The following is a 14,568-nucleotide window of genomic DNA, read 5'->3' as shown; positions in this document are numbered from 1 at the left end:
CCTCCCCTTAAGGCCCCACCCCCTTCCCCCCTTTTGACACCCCTTTTGTGGGCAGGGGCGTGCGCCAGCATAAAAGTTCCAAATGCTGACTTACTGCTCTGCCAGCACAACTTTTGCCCCTTTAAGCAAAACAAAAACAAACAGCAGTGTGGAAAAAAAGGAAAACAAAATGGGAACTGCAAAAATTATTTCTTTATTTTTGTGGCAGCAGCAGCAATGCGTGTACTTTCATAAGTTGCAACTAGCAGCTAGCTGCTAGCAACTTGCAACTTTCCACATCCACATCCACATCCAGATCCCATCCCTGCCACCCAATTTCGCAACTTGGGCCGGGCTTAAGTCTTTTCGGCCATATCTCGTGCTTTGCCTGGCTGGCTGCTGGCTTTTGGGCTGCTGCCTTCTTGTCTTTACGGCTAAAGTGGTTTTTTGGCCGCCATCGCTTGTTAGCCTGCTTTTGTTTGTCTTGTCACAGAGTGCGGGCTGTGCGAGCTTGTTTGCCACTAACTCTGCCGCAAGTTGTTGCAGTGGCAGGTCCAAAACTCTGCTGTTGTTGTCATTAGGTTTTGGTATGATTGAGGCGACACCGTTTTTGGTATGTGAGTGGTAAAGCTCTGCATTTCTCATCACTTATTGAGAATTGCTTTGGATTTGGAAGCTATTCTTTCTCTTATATCTTTATTTGGTATATAAACACAAATTCTACCACATATTCTATACAAGCTATTAAGCTGACTAATCAGGCACTTGACTAAAACACATTTAACTAAATTACGAGCAGCACAACGCCAAAGTGTTATTTTTAGCTCAAACTCGTTCAGATCTTCGCCATTCTTTTTTTTATCTCTCGTTGATATATTCAACTTTTTTTTTAAGCTGCGACCTTCGGACTCCAGCTACGATTCCTCAATGAAATCGACAGGGAACCGAAGTTCAGAGCCAACGAACACCTGCAGCTTGTGGAGCTGAGGAAAACGCCCCCGAACAAAAACCCGTTGTCATTTTATGTGGCAGCGAAGTTCTCTAAATTTTAGCATGTTTGACAAAGCAAATGCCGAATTACTAATGGAGCTGTTGTCTAAGCAACTTTAATTTCCACTCGTTTCATTAATTAGCAGCGTCTCGAAAAACAAACAACATCGATGCCATTTCGTCTGGCAATTGCGTTCCAATATCGCCATTTGTGTGCATATATAATTACAATAATTAGTTGCTTGGCAAATTAAACGCTAAAAGCTCGCGCTTGTAATTAACGCGCCACCAAAAACGGCAGGCAACTCGATGCCTTCAGCAGGGGTTCCACTTTTGGTATTGGGGGACTGCAACCCCAACTCTTGTTAGATCAAATGACTGCCATGCCCCTTTGGCCAATTGATGCATATGCTCTGAAGCATTTCAATATGTCAGAGCGGAGCTAAGCCGAAAAAGGGTCGACCCACGCTCGGAAAACTCCAGTTTTCCAACTCCACAGCTCGCCGCCAACAATGAAAAGTCATCCAATTACTTTGACATTGTGTAGGGTCTTTGGTCCAGGCCCCTCTGTTTGGAATCGGATGCAATTGGATGCTATGGGGGCCATGCCATGGGGTTGGGATAAGATGAGTTCGCCTGCGAAGAGCAGATTGCCGCAGGGCTCACAGCTGTTGGAGTGGCGAGTTGGATAGCTGGATGGCTAGATGGTTGGATTCTTGGTTACTTGGATGCTTGGATAGCTGGCTAGCTGGATTGCTGGATGGTCGGGTACTTCGGTGAAGGGGCGTGCCAAGTTGGCACGCCTGCAGATAGCTAGTTACAATACATGCACTTAAGCCCACTGCCACGCACAATGGGCTGGATTGGGTTGGATTGGCTTGGAGTGGGCTGCAAAGGTTTGGGTCACCAGATGGTGCAGTGGGGCTACCAGTGTTCAAGGTTTGAGCGAATCTCGAAGGATACTTTGCAGCACCTAGCTTAAAAGCTACACATTTGGCAAGAAGTTTTATTATCAACTTATAAATCCCTGATAGTAAATAGTCGCATAAAGAGATGTAGATGTATTGTATAATGAGCTGTGATGGGTATTTGTTTTAAGTAATAGAATGCATAATATGTTTTAAATAATAGAATACATAATACATTAAATATGTATTTAAATAAACTACGTTTTCAATTGAAGTGATTAAAGTCATAAACTGCAAGCCCTATCCACTGTGCCTATCTTCTGTGTCCATCCACTTCCTCCCGATTGCCGGTTTGCTGGTTGCTGGTTGCTGGTTGCTGGTTGCTGGTTTGCTGGTTTGCTGGTGGCCAGGCCAAGAGAACTGAGAACTGCTCCCGCCAGACGGACAGACGACCAAGGAGGCGACTTCAGGGCCGGCCGGGAAAAAAGTTGCCACAGTTCAAAAACGAAGCTAAACGCGGCTAAAAAGCTAAGCCCGCCGCCGAATGCCAAAAGCAAAAAAAAAAATATAAATGAAGTGGAGTGGAGTGGAGCAGAAATGAAGAGCACTAACAAAGTTGCTGGGGCATTCATAAGGCGGCAACAGCAACAGCAACGGCAACGGCAAACGGATACCGCAGTTGGGATAGTGGGCAAAATACATGCATATAAAATGCAAATAAAAATGCGGCAGATACTAAAATTGTAATATCCGCACAGGAACGCAGGCAACAAACAAAATACAAATAAACAAACGAGCAATGTTCCCAGTGCCCCGAGGAGCCAAAGAAGTTCGGCCACAAAAAAACATAAAAAAAAACCTAAATAAAGGAATATATATATATATATAAAAAATACAAAAGCGGCAGGGAAAAAGCGGGCAAAATAAAACTAAACCTGTGGGCTGTGCTCGCTTTCGTTGAGTGTGTGTGCTGCATATTTTTGCCGAGGCGTGGGAAACACAGCAACACAGCTTTTGGACCGCGGTCGCATCTGCCACTGCCCCCAATCCTCCACCCCCGCATTTCTCAACACTTTTGGGGCTTGCCCCGGGCCACGAATCCCCATCGAAGTGCCCCATCCGCTCCCGAAGGCGAATCCCAAACCGGTCGCTCCCTGGAACTTGGCATGCTAATCTCGCTCCTGCCAGCCAGCCGCCGACTTCTAATGAAGCAATGAAGCCAGGAACGCCAAAGTCGCAGTCTTCTCCGATATTTACTCCATGCGAATAGCTAAGCAAAACACTGCAACTTGAAAAAATAGTATGCCTTTTTTATAAAAATTTCATATCGTATCTATACTTGTTTATATATTTATTGATTTTAACTGGTGAAAAGAGAAATTCATAAAATCACTTTTACGCTGTGTCTTCTTTTCAATGTTGTTTATTTCTAAACTACCTAACGTTACCCTACTTTTGTTGACTTTTCTCCCTGTGTAAATCCCAAACTTCCCATTCATAAGAATGGATATTTAGTGTCTGCTCACGGGCTTGGTCTTCGAGGAGCTCCATTGGGCCCTTTCCTCTTTTCTGAACCTCCTACCACCTGAACTATACTGGCCGCACTTTGTTGTCTAATTCAATTTCATTGTCTGTTTGCCCATTAGTGCGATTTTCCATGTGTGACGAGCGTGAATCCCTTTGCCATTTTCCTCCCACCCGGAAGGTCTTTAAAAAGCACACAAAAACGAAAAAAAAAAAAAAGCGAATAAAAAATAGAAGAGAGTGGCCGAGCTTAATGAAATTTTCATGTTTCATTGGGAAAGCCATTTGGCCTGCTTTAGATTTGATTGCTGGTCGAGCATAGATACGGGTAAACTCCTGGCAGCCACAATAAAAATTCCCTCGGTTAATTGTCAAAGGTGTAAGTGTAAGTGTAAGTGTGGGAGTGAGAGGGCACAATGACAGAGAGAGATGGCGAGATAGAGCCGGACAGAAATTGCAATTAGTTGCAGAAACCAGCAAAAGTCCAGCAAATTGCATATATGAAGTTTTGTGTGTGCCCGCAGGTGAAGTGCTGAGTTAACAATTTATGCGATACAAAGATACAAATGCATAGCATTTGAGGCGGCACTGTGTTTCTGTGGGTCCCAAACCTAATTGAGCGTATTAAGCCAACAAAAGCAGCTGCAATAATACATATCAAGCATACGCAGCGTTGGCTGCTTTCAGCATTTTCCCCCATGACAATTGAGCTCGCAGTGAGTTCATTAAAATTGCAATTACACATTGCAAGCAGCCAGCCAAACGAATATCCATCGCAAGGAGTCTGGGAATCCGGATAAGGGAAATTGCCTAGGCAGCTATGAATAGATAGATATACATTTGCAATCAATAGAAGCTATTTTGGGCATGTCAATCATGTAATTGTTGCATCGTCTGCAGCCGCACTTCCTCTCTAGCAATTCCAGCTCCATCTCCAGCTTCCCATTAATGGCTCATTTGGAGCCCCTTCTCGCGACCCTTGCCGATTTAATGAGCCAATCGAGCTGGGATCCCCATGTCGCCAGTGTGAGAATATACGAGTATATATGCTCGTTTACTGGTATATCCCAGCGCGTCAACACGTTCGACGCGGCGTGTTAATAATTAAATGTTTCCGCTAGTCGTCGCTCCATTTTAACTGTGCCACGTCAATGAGATTAGCGACAGGATGTGTGAGCTCCCCATTCCATCCCCATTTCCCCCCGTGTGAATCCCCCCTGTGAATCTCTATCCATCTCTCTATCTATCTGCTATCTGACGTTATTATGGTTGTTGTGTATCGCAAACGCGTTAAATCAATTGCCTGGTATTGTTTATCGCATCCTGTGCAATTGCCGAGCGATTAGCGATGCCAGCAGATGGTCCCCTCGTACACACCTTTAAATAAATAAATATAACACATAATTAATGTTAAGTGGTATTTTAGTTCCTTTAACGAGTAATTAAAATAGAAATGAAAATAGGATAGGATTAATCTGCGAAATAATTCCCATATCTATAAAAAACATAAAATCAGTAGCCATAAATCATTAAAGCACTCATAAAAATGTTATAGGCAAGCTGAAATTTTCAAGGGTATTTAAAGTTAATATTATAATTTGAATATGGGTAAATATTTTTATGTGATCTTTAAGAGCAACCCTTGATCTGTCACCCCAAAAACTATTTTAATGTGAAACCCCGCCAAATTGATGATCCTCTGCTGAACGATTAGGTTGCCCAAATATCGGAGTCCAAACTCGTAAGTTTTGCTAATTAAAAAGGGTAAACTCCGCTCGCCTGGGATGACGCATCAAAGGCCATTAGCCGATAAATGCAGAGCCGAGACCCCAAGAATCTGACACATCGAGGCAGCGACTCCAAGCCAAGCCCAAAAACCAGACAACCAGACAGGCAGACAACCAAACACAAAGACTTATTCAAACGCTGAGAACGGAAATGCTCCAACATCGAAATCAAAATGAGCCGCAGAACATACAGCACATACAGAAAACCGAAAAAAAGAAAATCAGAGAACAAATCTGGAAACACTTTGGCCCTGTCGAAATGTGTGTATTCAGTTGTTCTGGTCTCTCCATTCTTTTGTTGCCAATTAACAGAAAGATTGACACTTTCGTTTGAAAACGATATACAAGACAGCATATTGCAATTTAGAATTTGTCAGGGGCCAAAAAAGAAGGCGGGTCACAAAGCTTCGGTGTGTGAGAAATCACACGCCGATTTGACAGTTTCCCCCGATGTTAAACAGATAACCCCCTCACTCGTCTATATACATATAAAGACCGATATCTGGCCTTGGCCATTTGTAATCTGCGCTAATGACAGGCTGCCAGAGAAGTGTATATGTGTATCCGAGCTTGCCTTTTGTATCTCTGAGTATCGATAGCCAATCTGTGTATCCAAATCAATTCGCACAACTGCCGCTGACACCTTGACAGATAACGTTGTGTCACATTTGGTTTTTCTTAATCTGAGCTCTGTGATTAGTGTCTGAGTATAAAGAGAACTTAACAACCTGCACCGCCTGATTCGCCAAATGATTGACACATTATAGATAGAAGTCGAGTCGATAAGTGGTAATTAAAAGAGGGCTCTAATAAAACACATATCTGAACAATGTATACAAACGTTTTAGTTCAAAATAATGTATATATTTTACCCTTTTCTGAACATAACATTGCCAGTAATGTTACCTCTTTATAAAAGTGAACTTCCGCATTTATTTTCCTAACTTTATTCATATTTTACTTTACCTGGCTAGGATAAGAGCCACATTAAATTGCATTTCATTAACTAAAAGCTTACTCCGGTCCAGAAATAAAGAGCAATGGCAACAATTCTTCTCTCCAGTGCCAGGCAGTCGTCCATTAGGGCAGAAGTTGCCAGTAAATCCCAGCAGGGGAAACTTTAGCGGCAAAGTGATTAAATTTCGCTAGGAATAACAATAACCATAACAACACATTCATGGATGCCTTCTCTCTCTGATTTGATTGCGGCAGGTCACGTCGTGGAATTGGCGCAGATTTCGGAGAACATGACCCACTCGCTCTTCTCGAAGGTTTATACCCGTATGGTGCCTCCATCGCGGATGATGATCCATCAGCTGTACACCGAAATCATGAAGTAAGTGCTCGTATTTACTCGCATAAAACTACCAACTAGCAATATTTAATTAATTAAAGTACAGAACTTTTAATCTAACTGAGTAATTTCCGTTTTAGCCATCTGATTTACACCTCCAACTATACGAACAGCAATGGCCAGCTGGGCAGGCGAGGAATCGGCAGTGTGCAGAGCAACTTGGAGGAGGCAGTGAAGCGATTCTTTGTTCAGTTATTCCCGGTGGCCTACCACCAGATGGTCCATCTGTCCAAGAACAATCTGGGTGACCTGCACGAGGACTATGTCAACTGTCTGCAGCACAACTTCGACGAGATGCATCCATTTGGGGATATTCCGCAGCAAGTGCAGTCTAGCCTGGGCAAGAGTGTCCACATGTCCAATGTCTTCATGAACGCCCTGCTCCAGGCAGCCGAGGTCCTCAGCGAGGCGGATGCCCTTTATGGCGAGCAACTGACGGACACGTGCAAGCTGCATCTCCTCAAGATGCACTACTGCCCCAACTGCAATGGACACCACTCGAGTGGCAGGAGCGAAACGAAGTTGTGCTACGGCTACTGCAAGAACGTGATGCGGTAAGTGGAAATACGGAATTTCTTTAGATTCTATAAAGCTAATCAAATATGTTTTCCAAACTCATTAAATTGATTAATTCTTTATGCATTTGTTCTGTGATCTTCAGCGGCTGCTCGGCGGAATACGCTGGTCTACTGGACAGTCCCTGGTCGGGTGTAGTGGACGCCCTGAACAACCTGGTCACCACCCACATTCTCTCGGACAGCGGCATCATCAACGTCATCAAGCACCTGCAGAACTATTTCTCTGAGGCCATCATGGCCGCCATGCACAATGGACCCGAACTGGAGCAAAAGGTAAGTAAATCCTCTCAAGAAACTAAGAACATCATGGAGTATAAACGATGCTTAAATTGACTTGCGTGCATTAATAATTCATTGAGTAAACTATTTTAACTTAAATGCACTCACTTTAAATCGCATTAGCCCTTGTTGCATAAACAAGTAAGTTGTATGAGTGCAAATTATTTCAAGGACGCAGCTCTGATTTTCAGACATCTATCTGAAGATGCGATCGATTTCGTTAAATGGCGTTCCAAGGACACACGATCGTTTAATGGTTTAATTGCCAGTTAATTTATGAACATTTTAAATGAATTTAATGAATCGAAATTCAGTTCCGGCCTTCAAACTTGCAGTAGCAGTCTCTAAAAAATATCTTTGGCATTTCGAGATCTTGTTAAACATGCGCATGACATCCAATTGATGCGATTGGCATGTTGCTGGGAATTTAAAATGCCAAATTCGAGTGGAGTCCGAGTTCGGTTCAGTTTGGACCCTTCGCCACCAGAAAGTGGCAATTTACATGCAGGGCGATGAGCACCTGGTCAGCTTAATAATGGGTCAGAATGGGAGGCGGGGAGACACGTGCGCCTTGCATGAGCGGCGGCGATTAGCAAGTGGAAGTGGAACCCCCCAAGCCCCCCATGTAGCTCCACATGGCTAACATTTCCCCTATTTTTGCCTATTGTCTTGCAGGTTAAGAAGACGTGTGGCACGCCCAGCCTGACGCCCTATTCGTCCGGAGAGCCGGATGCGCGGCCACCGCCCCACAAGAACAACGTGAAGTGGGCCACTGACCCGGATCCGGGCATGGTCCTCTTCCTGTCCACCATCGACAAGAGCAAGGAGTTCTACACGACCATCGTGGACAAGTGAGTATTCAGACGATGCCACAAACTGTATTGACTGGGTGCGGATTTAAACTAGCTACACTACATTGACTGACCAAACTATGACTTTAAACGGATAGAGTTTAAGATTAAGATTAAGGCTTCTTGGGCTTGGTGATCATGGCGATCACGTCCTTCAGCAGGCAAAAGTACAGCGGCGTCACAATGGCCACAAAGAAAATCAAATTGGCGAAGAATCCATTCTTCACTGGCACACGACAGCCCTGAAAATGGGAGTGAAATTAGATATTAATAGATTATTTAAATATTGTTTTCCAACTTACATGTCGAGGTATTGGTGCAATTGGGCGAGCCAAACAAAAGTCGTGGGCCAGACGATGCATCCACAATACAAGCTCCTTAAACATTTTGTTTTTTTATCTTATTGAGTATACAATAGTTGTTTTTGGGATAATATTAAAGCAACGAAATAGTGAATTGAAAAGACAAGCTTACTGAGCCCACATAACTTTTTTATTATTTCCATTAGCTTCTGTGACGAGCAGCACTCTCGCGAGGATCACTCCTGCTGGACAGGCGATCGTTTCGGGGACTACACCCAGCTGCTGATTAATCCGGGAACTGATAGCCAGCGTTACAATCCGGAGGTGCCATTCGATGCGAAGGCACAGACCGGCGAGCTGAACGAGCTGGTCGACAAGCTCATCAAGATCCGCAAGAGCATTGGAGCTGCGGTAAGTTTGGGCTACCAATTGGGCACTTGGAACTTGATTAATATTGGTATACTCCTCAACAGGCACCTTCCAACAGCATACAGGCGTCGCATGACATCCAGAATGACATGGGTGAGGGCTCCGGTGGCGGCGAGGGCCAGATTGGCGACGATGAGGAGGAGTATGGAGGCGCACATGGTTCCGGAGATGGTTCCGGCGATGGTAAGTTGCTAGAAATCTTCAATAGATTGTATAACTATACTCCCTATTTATGATCAATTCTTTGAGTAAAAGACTTACTTCTTAAACTAACTATATCTCTATCATTTGCAGGACCCCACACGCCCATCGAGGAGTCCGAAGGCACCACCACCAACGAGGTGGAGTCGCGGGACAGCGGCAAGACTAGTGGGTCCAACCCACTGGAGGCCACCGCGACGTGGATGCTCCTCACTCTAGTCACAATGCTCTTTAGTAGTTGTAGTTAAGGTTGCTGCCCCCAGTCGAGGGAGTGAACACAAAAAACGCAATGCGCCCCACTGTGCGAGGGCGGTGAATGATGTAACCACAAGAAGCGCAACAGCAGATGCACACGAATCGAGTTAAATCATGAATTAATATAACTATTATCATTATTATTATTATTTGTGTAATTCTTAAGTTGTTACAAGTAATTTATAGGCCCTAAGCGCATTCATCTAGCAATCGACTAACAACTTACACACAACCAACAGCAGCAGCGAAACTTGTAACTTGTAACTTGTAACTTGAAACTTGATACCCTTGAAACCCTTGAAGCGCACCTCCTCTCCTTCTAGCTTTTCCAAATTTGAAGCTCATCGACTTTCCATGCCGAATCCAACTACATAGACTTGTGTGCCATATAAATGCGTTGGATATTTGCATACGAATCGAGCAATTGCTAAACACAACTAACTATAAACGAAAATTAAAACTAAATAGGCTCTCGGCATCAGGCAGAATCCCTTTCCATAGAGTGTGCCGTTTGTTCAGATACATGTTAATATATATATCGCGTATATAGCGTACAGTACACAAAGCTCAATGTTCAAAGCAAGTTGTTCCTTTTCGGTGTAATTACACAAGTTAAATAGATGCGAGAAATCTGAGAGGCGTGGCACCACATTCAATGGCTAGTTTTTTTGGGGCGATCACACAAATATTATATATACGTAAAGGATATAAATCTGTTAGCTGTAGCTCAGTGAATGTTAAACTAAAGCGAAATTATTGTTGTCTACACCTTTCGAACTGAACGACGAATGCGAGCGAAACCATTTAGAAATTGATCAATTGGGCAATCGACGCGAAATGCATACGAATGGAATTTAGTTGAGTAAACGCACGGAAAAACTAGAAGACTTACAGCTTTATACGCAAACAAAAACGAAAAACGAAGGAAAATCGATGAAAATCTATTGATATATATACGTATAAATATATGTAGCATTACTTAAATTATATGAACAAAGAGATGAGACGACGACCTTGGCGTAATATGGAAAATGTCATAAAATGCATTCAGCTAATTAGAGTTTACAGAGCACTTGGATTTCTTCTTGGGGAGAGAGTGCAGAAAATGCACAAAATTGAGAAAATGCAGAGTTCAGCGCACAAATCACAGTTCGCAAATTTGCAATTTCAATCGAAACTAATGTTGCAATCTTACGGATACTTTACAGTGGGGCAGAGCGCTGCTGAATCAAATCCAGAGAGCAGCGCTGGCGGCACTCTAAAAACAACAAGTAAATATATATATACAAATGAATATGAAATATGCATTAATACGAGTATGGCGCCAGCGATAAGAATGAAGTCTATATATATATATATATACACATAAATGAATTAACTAATTAAATCGTAATTATATGCTAGTGCGTAAACGTAACGATTAGCGCGTAATGTGTAAAAAGCAAACAGTTGAACGAAAACAACAAATTTAGTTAGTAGCAAATTAACAAAGGAATCGCCAATTGCCGCCGCACACAAATTGGCATATACTTGCATATATCGCACTATATACACTTCGATCCGATCGAAATTAGATCGTAGTGTGCCGGCGCGCTGGTTGAACTATGTATAATTATTATTTGTATCATTATTATTTAACTATTGCATGTGATTAATAATATTTAAGTTAAACGTAAACGCAACATATTAAATTGTAACTTATGTATACCGCAAAAGCAGCCGCATTGTGCGAAAAAAATCATCGTTGTAAATCTATTTGAAGATAACCAATGCGAATCGAAAATTGCACTAAAAATAAATGTACTACTTTTAGATGCCTAAAAACCAATAAATAATTATGTAACAAGAAACGCAAGTCCAACAAGTTTATTGAAAGCGATACGCAATAGTGCTATGAGTGTAACGGCAGACAAGCGAAAATGAGAACTTTTGTAAATTTCATTTAAAACCTGAATAAACGTCAATATTTGAAACTCGAAATGCGCGCGTTTTATTTATGCAAGCAGGTGGCAACGTCATTAAATAAACAACACTTACGTAGAAATGGGGTGGCAACTACCGACATATGTAGAAAGTAGACATGTATGAAAATACTCTACACTATACCGCCGATTCCTCGACATTAAAATTACATGTAGAACGAAATAAATGTCAGACATCTGTGTAAGATCACCGTTCGTTCTTTAAATATTCTGTAATCAAGCAGAAAGGTATATACAGTTTATGTTTATTTTAAAGTTTTTATTAAGTTTTAATTGAAGATATAAACTTAGAATTATTTAGCATTGCTTCATACAACAATATACATTCTACATATTTATTTACATTACAAAAATAACGATATATGGCTACTTTTAAATATTCTCACATCTCTAACTATAGTGCCATCTCTAATCAAACGCGTTTTTGGCGGGAAGCGTTTACATTTTCATTATTTTCCTCGCATTTCCCAGCAAACAGCGTCCCAAAAAACACCTTTGGCAAGCAGCTGTCCTCAATTTGTTGTCCATTCTTAAAAGCACAATAGAAGCAAGCGCAAAATGGCTCGACGAGATTACGCCCAAGACCGAGGTAAGTGCAAAGATGTCTTAATCTCGACGAGGCATCACGCATCCAATGTTTGTTGATTTGCAGAATCGATCAAGACCTTCTTGTCGGAATTCTGCAAGTGCGACGATGATGGCAAAAAGGAGTTCGTCTACGGCTCACAGCTGGTGAAGCTGGCCCATCGGGAGCAAGTTCTGATCACCATCGATCTGGATGATCTGGCGGAGTTCAATGAAAGTCTCGCGGAAGCGGTGGTCGACAATTGCCGGCGTTACACGTCCATATTCAGCGATGTGATTGCTGAACTCCTGCCCAGCTACAAACAGCAGGAGGTGCACGCCAAGGACGCCTTGGATGTCTACATCGAGCACCGCCTGATGATGGAGTCCCGCACCCGGAATCCCATGGAACAGCGCGATGAGCGCAACTCCTTCCCCTCGGAGCTGATGAAGCGATTGTAAGTGTTTCTATTTCGCAATTTTTCCGCAAATCTAACTCCATTTTCTCTTTCTTCCTTTCAGCGAGGTGGGCTTCAAACCACTGTCCACGGAGAAGGCGCACTCTATTCGCGAGGTGAAGGCCCAGCATATTGGCAAACTGGTCACCGTTCGTGGCATCGTTACACGCTGCACGGAAGTCAAGCCCATGATGGTGGTGGCCACCTACACGTGTGATCGCTGTGGCTCGGAGACATATCAGCCAGTCAACTCGCTATCCTTTACGCCCGTGCACGATTGCCCTTCGGATGATTGCCGAGTGAACAAAGCAGGAGGACGGCTGTATTTGCAAACCCGTGGCTCCAAGTTCGTCAAGTTCCAGGAGGTCAAGATGCAGGAGCACAGCGACCAGGTGCCCGTGGGCCACATTCCACGCAGCATGACCATCATGTGCAGGGGTGAGGTCACGCGAATGGCCCAGCCTGGAGATCACATTGTGGTCTCCGGAGTGTTCTTGCCACTGATGCGCACCGGTTTCGCTCAGATGATTCAAGGTCTGCTCTCAGAGACATTCCTCCAAGCTCACGTGAGTTACCTCATTGAAATACAACAAAATTATGTGTATGGTTAATCTATTGTTAATGTCCCAATAGCGCATCATCTGTATCAACAAGAACGACGAGATCTCGGACAAAGATGCCGAGCTGACGCCGGAAGAGCTGGAGGAATTGGCCCAGGATGACTTCTACGAGCGCCTGGCCACCAGCTTGGCTCCCGAAATCTATGGCCATTTGGATGTGAAGAAAGCGCTGCTGCTCCTTTTAGTCGGAGGAGTAGACAAACGTCCCGATGGCATGAAGATTCGCGGCAACATCAACATCTGCCTCATGGGAGATCCCGGTGTGGCCAAGTCGCAGCTGCTGGGCTACATAAGCCGATTGGCTGTGCGATCGCAGTACACCACAGGACGCGGTTCCTCGGGGGTGGGTCTCACGGCTGCAGTGATGAAGGATCCCCTCACAGGCGAGATGACATTGGAGGGAGGAGCTCTTGTGCTGGCCGATCAGGGAGTCTGCTGCATTGATGAGTTCGACAAGATGGCGGATCAGGATCGTACGGCCATTCACGAGGTGATGGAACAGCAGACCATTTCGATAGCAAAAGCAGGCATCATGACTACTCTAAACGCTCGCGTTTCCATCCTGGCCGCTGCTAATCCCGCTTTTGGACGCTACAATCCTCGTCGCACCGTGGAGCAGAACATTCAGCTTCCTGCCGCCCTGCTCTCGCGTTTCGATCTGCTGTGGCTCATCCAGGATAAACCGGATCGTGACAATGATTTGCGTTTGGCCAAGCACATCACCTATGTGCACAGCCACAGCAAACAGCCACCCACGCGAGTCAAGGCTCTGGACATGAATCTTATGCGGCGCTACATCAACCTGTGCAAGCGCAAGAACCCAACTATTCCTGATGAGCTCACCGACTACATTGTGGGCGCTTATGTGGAGCTGCGTCGGGAGGCGCGCAACCAGAAGGATATGACCTTCACCTCGGCCCGTAACTTGTTGGGAATCCTGCGACTGTCCACCGCTTTGGCTAGGTTGCGTCTATCCGATAGCGTGGAGAAGGATGATGTGGCTGAAGCACTGCGCTTGCTTGAGATGTCCAAGGACTCGCTCAACCAAATCCACGAGCACCAGAAGGGACAGTAAGTATTTGCAAAGTTTGTAAGTAAATCCCTTTGCTTACAGAATATTGTTTATTTCCAGTGTTCCCAACACCTCGGACCGAATCTTTGCCATCGTTCGTGAACTGGCTGGCTCTGGAAAGGGAGTCAAAATCGCCGACATCATGGACCGCTGCACAACCAAAGGATTCAAGCCCGACCAGGTGGACAAATGCATCGATGACTACGAGGAGCTCAATGTCTGGCAGGTCAACATGGGACGCACGAAGATCACATTCATATAGATCGCCCGCTTCATCGCACATCTTATATTTAGTGACTAAGTTTATGTCTCTTTATCGCCAATCGTTATTTCTACTCTCATACATTGTCACTTTACCATTGATCATTGTCATAAATAAATAAGAATTTTGTATTTGACCTAAGGACTGTGTCTCCTCTGTTCCAAAATTTAAAC

The 14,568-nt window shown here is 44.0% G+C and overlaps 3 protein-coding genes across 3 annotated transcripts in view; 2 read left to right on the top strand and 1 right to left on the bottom strand.

Moving 5' to 3' along the window:
- LOC6532648 (division abnormally delayed protein) overlaps nt 1-11,417 on the top strand; it is a 64,225-nt gene extending 52,808 nt beyond the window's left edge. Inside the window, exons 3-9 of the mRNA XM_002093356.4 lie at nt 6,401-6,524; nt 6,623-7,096; nt 7,204-7,393; nt 8,075-8,250; nt 8,759-8,963; nt 9,026-9,164; nt 9,276-11,417. Of these exons, the coding sequence (XP_002093392.1) occupies nt 6,401-6,524; nt 6,623-7,096; nt 7,204-7,393; nt 8,075-8,250; nt 8,759-8,963; nt 9,026-9,164; nt 9,276-9,430 (1,463 nt within the window). The 3' untranslated portion in view covers nt 9,431-11,417. The remainder of the gene's footprint in view (nt 1-6,400; nt 6,525-6,622; nt 7,097-7,203; nt 7,394-8,074; nt 8,251-8,758; nt 8,964-9,025; nt 9,165-9,275) is intronic.
- LOC6532649 lies at nt 8,258-8,714 on the bottom strand. Its single transcript, XM_002093357.4, has 2 exons — nt 8,553-8,714; nt 8,258-8,492 (listed from the first exon to the last, which is right to left on the bottom strand). Exons 1-2 carry the CDS (start codon nt 8,634-8,636, stop codon nt 8,364-8,366), a joined length of 213 nt encoding a protein of 70 aa, XP_002093393.1. The 5' UTR covers nt 8,637-8,714; the 3' UTR covers nt 8,258-8,363.
- A 417-nt stretch (nt 11,418-11,834) lies between the features above and the next one.
- On the top strand, nt 11,835-14,536 carry LOC6532647 (DNA replication licensing factor Mcm7). Its single transcript, XM_002093355.4, has 5 exons — nt 11,835-12,008; nt 12,072-12,441; nt 12,506-13,007; nt 13,075-14,132; nt 14,194-14,536. Exons 1-5 carry the CDS (start codon nt 11,978-11,980, stop codon nt 14,393-14,395), a joined length of 2,163 nt encoding a protein of 720 aa, XP_002093391.1. The 5' UTR covers nt 11,835-11,977; the 3' UTR covers nt 14,396-14,536.
- Nucleotides 14,537-14,568: the final 32 nt, after the last annotated feature.

This window comes from Drosophila yakuba, chromosome 3L (genome assembly GCF_016746365.2).
Source record: "Drosophila yakuba strain Tai18E2 chromosome 3L, Prin_Dyak_Tai18E2_2.1, whole genome shotgun sequence".
Lineage (NCBI taxonomy): Eukaryota > Metazoa > Arthropoda > Insecta > Diptera > Drosophilidae > Drosophila > Drosophila yakuba.
The sequence above is the reverse complement of the archived record's forward strand: the minus strand, read 5'-3'. Positions and strand labels throughout refer to the sequence as shown.

What these genes read in the sequence shown, in the direction of transcription:
- LOC6532647 (XM_002093355.4), top strand. Translation starts at nt 11,978, where the DNA reads ATGGCTCGACGAGATTACGCCCAAGACCGAG. An exon ending in AGACATTCCTCCAAGCTCAC is followed by an intron (nt 13,008 to 13,074) that starts GTGAGTTACCTC and finishes ATGTCCCAATAG; the next exon opens with CGCATCATCTGTATCAACAA. An exon ending in CACGAGCACCAGAAGGGACA is followed by an intron (nt 14,133 to 14,193) that starts GTAAGTATTTGC and finishes GTTTATTTCCAG; the next exon opens with TGTTCCCAACACCTCGGACC.
- LOC6532649 (XM_002093357.4), bottom strand. Translation starts at nt 8,636, where the DNA reads ATGTTTAAGGAGCTTGTATTGTGGATGCATCGTCTGGCCCACGACTTT. An exon ending in TTGCACCAATACCTCGACAT is followed by an intron (nt 8,493 to 8,552) that starts GTAAGTTGGAAA and finishes TCCCATTTTCAG; the next exon opens with GGCTGTCGTGTGCCAGTGAA.